This window comes from Vanacampus margaritifer, chromosome 3, assembly GCF_051991255.1.
Source record: "Vanacampus margaritifer isolate UIUO_Vmar chromosome 3, RoL_Vmar_1.0, whole genome shotgun sequence".
Taxonomy (NCBI): domain Eukaryota; kingdom Metazoa; phylum Chordata; class Actinopteri; order Syngnathiformes; family Syngnathidae; genus Vanacampus; species Vanacampus margaritifer.
This window is the reverse complement of record NC_135434.1, coordinates 24,295,357-24,301,905: the sequence shown is the minus strand read 5'-3', so window position 1 is coordinate 24,301,905 and position 6,549 is coordinate 24,295,357. Positions and strand designations below refer to the sequence as shown.

General features: G+C 40.6%; 1 protein-coding gene and 1 long non-coding RNA gene across 3 annotated transcripts in view; both read right to left on the bottom strand.

Annotated features, from left to right (window-relative positions):
* Positions 1-402: 402 nt before the first annotated feature.
* Positions 403-3,817, bottom strand: LOC144049482 (uncharacterized). Its single transcript, XR_013293578.1, has 3 exons — positions 3,760-3,817; positions 3,514-3,616; positions 403-500 (listed from the first exon to the last, which is right to left on the bottom strand). It is a non-coding gene; the product is annotated as an uncharacterized LOC144049482 (long non-coding RNA).
* A 1,555-nt stretch (positions 3,818-5,372) lies between these two features.
* Positions 5,373-6,549, bottom strand: part of LOC144049362 (beta-1,3-galactosyl-O-glycosyl-glycoprotein beta-1,6-N-acetylglucosaminyltransferase 4-like) — a 17,066-nt gene continuing 15,889 nt past the window's right edge. For both annotated transcript variants that reach the window (XM_077562234.1, XM_077562233.1), the window contains exon 3: positions 5,373-6,549. This exon is cut by the window's right edge and continues 877 nt beyond it. In XM_077562234.1, the coding sequence (XP_077418360.1) occupies positions 6,145-6,549 (405 nt within the window). In that variant the 3' untranslated portion in view covers positions 5,373-6,144.

Here is a 6,549-nt window from a genome sequence, read left to right as displayed (position 1 = left end):
GTATTAAATAAATACATAAATAACATTAAGAAATTTTACAGTCTGGGAACGTTAGTGGAAGTCACTCGATTTGGCCGTTTGGACAAATTGCCAACACTTGCATTTTGATTTTAGTCCACTAGAGGGCACACTTTAACAGTCTTATGCGAGTAGTACCAGTAAATAGTTTGGCAAACTAAATAATTGCTTATTTTATTTACACTTCTATTACAATTTAAAATTTAGTGCTGCTGGGAAATGAAACTAGAGACCCCAAGGAGACTCTTTATGGAGAAATCTTAAAATCAGCATTTTTGTCCAAATGATATATTGTATATTTGTGTCAAGCACAAAACTAATGCTGCTGACATGGTGACAAAAAGCACTTTGAAAAAGTAATTTATTAAAAAAAAAACAATTTGCATAACGTTCTCTATGGGATTTAAATCAGAGGTTGAGTAATGTTATTCTCCCCGAAGAAGTCCTTCGTCAAGCCAGCGAGTATTGTAAACTGTGTTGTCCTGTTGAACAACACAAAGGGCCATCAGTCATGAGGGATGCCGGATGCAACATCTGCACGTAACCGGCCGCCGTTTGACGACCCTGCACCACCTGAAGCTTCAGTGTTCGACTGTATGAAAAAGCGAGACGACTTTCAACGTGGTGACGTCACAGCTTCGCTCTTCACCGGCAAATATGGCTGCGATCAGTAGCTGTCATGGCTCTCGACAAACACGTTCTGGGCACTATTACAAGCTTGCTTTTTCTGGATAAACAATATATATGTATTTCTCCTTCTGACCACCACATGTGCACTTTAAGGAAGTGTTTGAATGATCAAAGGTGCCATATTTTCAATTGATGTCACTTATAGGAAGGGCCAGATAGGGACTAATTTTCAGCCTTGGAATTTCAGGGCTCAGATTGGCCCACTTTGATTTACATTTTAATGATCATACACAATTTTACAGTTTGTCTATCAATGTAAAATAGACGAGCATTCCCTCCAACGATGTTCATATTGCATTTGATCAAAAATGTCATTTACAATTGAATGCTCTTACGAGAGCGTTATCAATGTTTATTTGAACAAATATGTAAATATAAAATGGGCAAAAAATAACGAAAAGAAAACAATAAACAAGTGTACATTAAATAGGATAAAACATTTTACACTTAACACGACACACTTACCAAATTAAGTTTAACTACTAGCAAGATGAAGGCAGCTAACACTGTACTTCCTGTTAGCCCTCTTATTTTGAAATGCGTTCTCACCACTTCTGGTGCAAACTACCCACCCAGCATTTTTCGGACTAAAAGAGGTCTAATGGACTATATGCCACGGAGGACGCAGGACTTCCGACTTCCAGGTTTGCACACATCAACTTTGTTTCTGTTTCCGTTTGGCGACGTGTGGGCCGTGTCCCAGTACTTGCGCTTCCGCCTTTGTGCCCCTCGGTTGCGCGTTCCCGTCGACGGGTGCGAGGCTGCGAGTGTGTAGTGTCTGTCTCAGTGTCCAAAGCATTTCAGATAGCCGAGCGGTTGGGGGGGCGCAGGGGTGGGGTACGAATGTTGGAACGTGGCCAGTAGTGGCCCGAAACGGCGCTGATGTGTAAAACCAGGAAGTCGTAAGTCCGTGGCATCTACCCGTACATGACAATCTCGTACGCACATATATGCGTATAGTATTTGGCTGCTTTATTCATGAATCGTGCGATCTGGCATTTTGTTTTATTTACTTATTTATATTTATTTATTTACTTTATTGTGTCAATACACATTATTCAGTGTATTAAATTCAATCGTCCGGATTTGGTCTAAAGAGAGTTGAAATGAGAATTTGATTTAGACGTCTAAATCAAGTCTAAATATGAACTACACTGTACATTGATCAATTACTGTTTGAAACGTAGTAATCCAACATTTTGCCATCATTTATACAACCTACAGTTATTTTTCTAATTAAATAGTTAATATTTACTTGATGAATTGTATCATCTAGATTCGGGCTAAAATATAGACGGGCTAATTTCGGTCTAAACTTAGACGAGACGTTTAATAGACGTACGTCTATGGCTCAGTGGGTATTGAGCTGACTGACGCTGACTTGAAGAGAGCAATGGTAATCGTATCGTAGGAGGTTTTCCCATCATGCTTTGTTACTGTTAGTAACACTTGTGATTGTGTTTGCCTCTTTATGAGTTATTTTTGCACAGACAAGGTTTAATATAGTTACAGTGTTCCTGTTTCTATTCGTGGAATAGACGTTTTGCTACTTTTGGTATTAAATTATTGTAACTTGGTGACATACTTAGAAAATAAGGCTGGTAGGTAGTGCTATAATATAATGGCCTATGTAGGGAGCATTGGAGTTACAGTTGATTGACAATGAGACAGTCAAATTAAATAACTTAGATACTTTTTATTTATGATGCGCTTTTGAAACGAATGTGTGGGCCTGCAAAGGAGTATGTAAAGGAATCACAGACACGACTGTTATTGCAGTGCAGTCAGTCAGCTCATCGAGTGAGGTGTTGGTTGCGCAACCTGGGGCTGTCTGCACAGACAAGGCCACCATTATGCTTTGACAGCACTGGTTCACGGGCAGTTTCTCCTATGGCCATCACTTGGGTTGCTATTCTTGCTAATGAAAACACGACGTTCATATCTCTGAGGCCTGCTGAGTGTGAAAGCTTAGCCAATGACCATCTATTCATTTTCTGTATTCTTGCCCGCACTTGGGTCGTGGGTGGGCTGCAGCCTATCCCACCTAACTTTTGCGCGACAGGTGGCAAGAGATCATGTTCAGATTTTTTTGGGCTATTTAGAGACATTAATTAACCACGCATGTGCTTGAAATGTGGTAAGAAAATGGAGTATGCAATTCATACAGTGCATTACAAAGTAGGGGCCAACTGCCATATACGGGAAGCTTTTTGTTTACCACAGCTTCATTGGGTGGATATGTTTGGTCATTGGTAAGTAACAGAAGCAATTCTAGGATCAGAGGTGTGTGTGTGTGTGTGGGGGGGGGGGGGGGGGGGGGTTCTTTACTTTGGGTTTTGAAGTACTTCCTGCTCCAAATTGAATGGGAAGTCAATGAGTAAACCAGTAAACCAAATACAATAAACGTTATGCAAAGGAGAAAAGGACTATAATAGTAACCCGCACCCAGGCTTCGGTGCCGAAGAGGGGCCGGACAGCGGAGCGGAGAGGGCACCGGCACCCACTCCACCCCCCGAACCCCAGGGCCAGTGGGGAAAGGCCCCGGTCGTCACTCCAGCGTTCTTAGTGAAAGCTAACCCTGTTACTGAGTTCGCCAGCTTGCCGACTGGCGAACTCTACCCCTACATCTTGAATGTGACCCCACCCAGTGTACATATATACAACTGTGTGTGTGTGGTGCATTAAAATTGGGAGCAGGTGAACAAGAGCAGAGGGAAATTATATCCCCACGCTCCGATCCACCCGCCTCCCAAGCATGTCAGTGAGTGTATGTGGTGCATTAAAAAAATAAAGTCTTTATCTCACCTTCAATACAACTATATAAATGAAAATACACTTCAAAATGGAGATTTTGTTTGCTGAAAAACAATCTTGTGTCCATGACTTTCTTCATGAGGCGACTTTCTTTCTGTGCAGATACACACGCACGCACACCACACACATTAGTTAAGGTAGCCAATAGCAGCACGACAGAGAAATTGATATTAACACTTGTTTCCTTCAATCCACTCAAAAATGACAGTGATGGGCATAAGCCTTTAGTCTGACCACCTGCAACGTTTCCTAGCTTTGGGGAAAACTTCAGCTAGCTACCAACCAAGTAGCATGACTACAACAGCAAAAAAGAAGAAGAAGAAGCAGACTATTAATGAGAATAATGTGTTGGTAGAGTAATAAACCTTTCACATATGCTGGTGAAAGTCAGGAACTTACAATTTCACTCGACTAGGGAGGAACCGCTGGAGGACGATCAGCGTGCTCTACTTGTACACAACGTCGCAACAGAGGAGGTGGGAGGGAGCGGAGGGCTTAGGTAGATCAAACCATTTTCTAATCAAATGGGGTGTCCTGTATTTTTGTTGTTTAAATATTACTTTTTAAACTCTATGGTTTATATACATACTATATAATTTTCTAGCTTGTTAAAAAGAACACATAGTAAAAACATACCTATATACTGCGTGCTAAAAAAGTGAAAATAAAGTCTCAACCTGCATATTTGTTTATCTAATGGACACTAGATGGATTACAACAATTCTAGTAAAATTGTTCTCGAACAGCCACTGGTAATAAGTTGAGATGACTTTTTAAGTCCTATTGAAGTTATATTCACCAATGTGGAAAGGCTTCATAAAGTTGGAAGAGGGAACAAAAACATCTTGGAAGTTCTCCAAAATACCAGACTACAGCGGATGAATGATGGTTATTGTTCATGTTATACCTGCGGAAAATGAGAGTGCATAAAATGTACTCAGATTTCACCTGCCTTCCTAAATCCATCCCCCCATGAATTGAGTTTATTGTAAGAAGCAGGCAAAAATAGAAAGACTGCAAAGGCTGCTGGTGGCAAGCCTCCTAATGTCTACGGAAATGATTTCATTCATGTGATGAGTCAAAACTATGGTCAGAATAAATCCCAGTAAAACTGTGAAGTTTAAGGAGCGGTGTAGTGCACAATGCATAATGGGTAGGCCAGAAGTCATGATGAAAGAATGTGCGTACCTTGAAGGTGCACAAGCCAAGTGCGTACAAAAAAGACACACAAATGTGGGCAGATCATATGCGTGTGTACATTCTCATTCTCACGTCATTTCTTTCTCAGGGCACTGAATCGATTGCAACTGTACTGGTCCATTTGTCTTCGAAGACGTTTCACTCAGTTCATGCAACGAGGCTTGGTTAGGAGGACAGACCACCTCAACCATTCAATGGCCCTATATTTGCCCTGTGATTGACTGCGACCAGTCCAGAGTGTAGCACACCTTTCGCCTAAAGTAATCTGGGATAGGCTCCAGCTTTCTGTGACCCTGAACAGGATACAGAAAAGAGATGGATATAGTACTTGTATAAACAGTGTGTCAGATAAAATGGCCTCCTGGTTAAAAGTTTCAAGAGACAAGATTCATGACAAGATGTTAACTCCACCTTGTTTCTTAAAACGTTTGGTCGTAGATAGCAATTAAAGGATGCATGTCATGCATTTCTTAAGAACTATGACTTTTTTTGAAATGTTGACAACAGTGAACAAAGAACTTAAATGTTATTTGATACACTATAGTTGACACATCACTGCCACAAAATTGTGTTGTCAAATTGTGTTTAGTCAGCCAATACAGTCTGCATTGGGTGAGAAATACATACTACAGAGTAATTACACGAGAAACTTGGATTTTCAAGATCATTTATTAAGATGACATTACTCGATGTAAAAAAACAAACAAATTAAATGACACCGTCTCCTTAGTTTCTTATGTTTTGCTCTTCATATAAATATATAGACTCATTAAAGGAGACATTAATTTTTCCACTATGAAAACACTTTAAAGATGGTCAAAAGTTTCTTTGTTATAAATCCACTATTGATAAAACAATTACAGGATACCACACTTTAATTAGGAGTACACTAGACTTAACACTGTGGTTGAAATGACTCAGTTTGGTGGGTGGTTCTGCTTTTATCCAAATGTATTGTGCTGTTTGGCCAATGACTTTCGTTACCATTATGACTGTGGTTCGGCTCCTACTAGCCCAGAGAAGAGAAGACAGTGAATGCTCTCAGATCACCCTCAGAAATGATTGAGAACATTAACTTACATTAAGGGTGTCCAAACGACAGCCATTTGCATTCTGACGACATTATTTTTTCCAGCTCCCCCCGCGGAACACTAAAATACATCATTTCCTGGATACTGCTTACTTTCTACATTTGTTGTCAAGGAAGAAGAAAAGAAGAAGTAAATTCTCATCTCTCAGTTCCTTGTTTTCCACCTGACACACACCATTTGGTAAAATATGCCTCAGCTTACGGGCCGTTGCCAAGGGCTGTAACTACATCAAATCTTTTTAAGATCAAATCATCCTCTGGACTATTCCCTCAAATACTTGAAGAATCGGCTGGATTTACCCCCCAGTTCAGTACAGGTCTACAGTAATTTTTTATGCAAAGTGCCGTTGTTCCATCAGCTTCTCCTCCAAACAACTGATCAAGATTGGGTCAACTTTAGGGTCAAATTTGTTTGCAAACCAGTGATCATTGTTGAGGAGCCAACGAAGTTCCGCAACTCCATAGATGCAAACACTTCTAATGTGTGTACCTGTGCAGGGTGGATAGAAATGTCCTTCAAAATAAATCCATTTAACTAGTCGTGTCTTACTCTTTATGTCTGTAACATCTGGTTCTGACCTGGGAATGTGCCCTGGTACTCCTGGCATCCTGACCAGCGTGGCCCAGAAGTGTTCATCTGGCGAGTAAGTGTCTGCTGACCATGCCAAAAAGTCCTTCACCACTTTGTTGCTGCTGATGTAATTCACAAACTCCCACGACAGGACAAAATATGCACT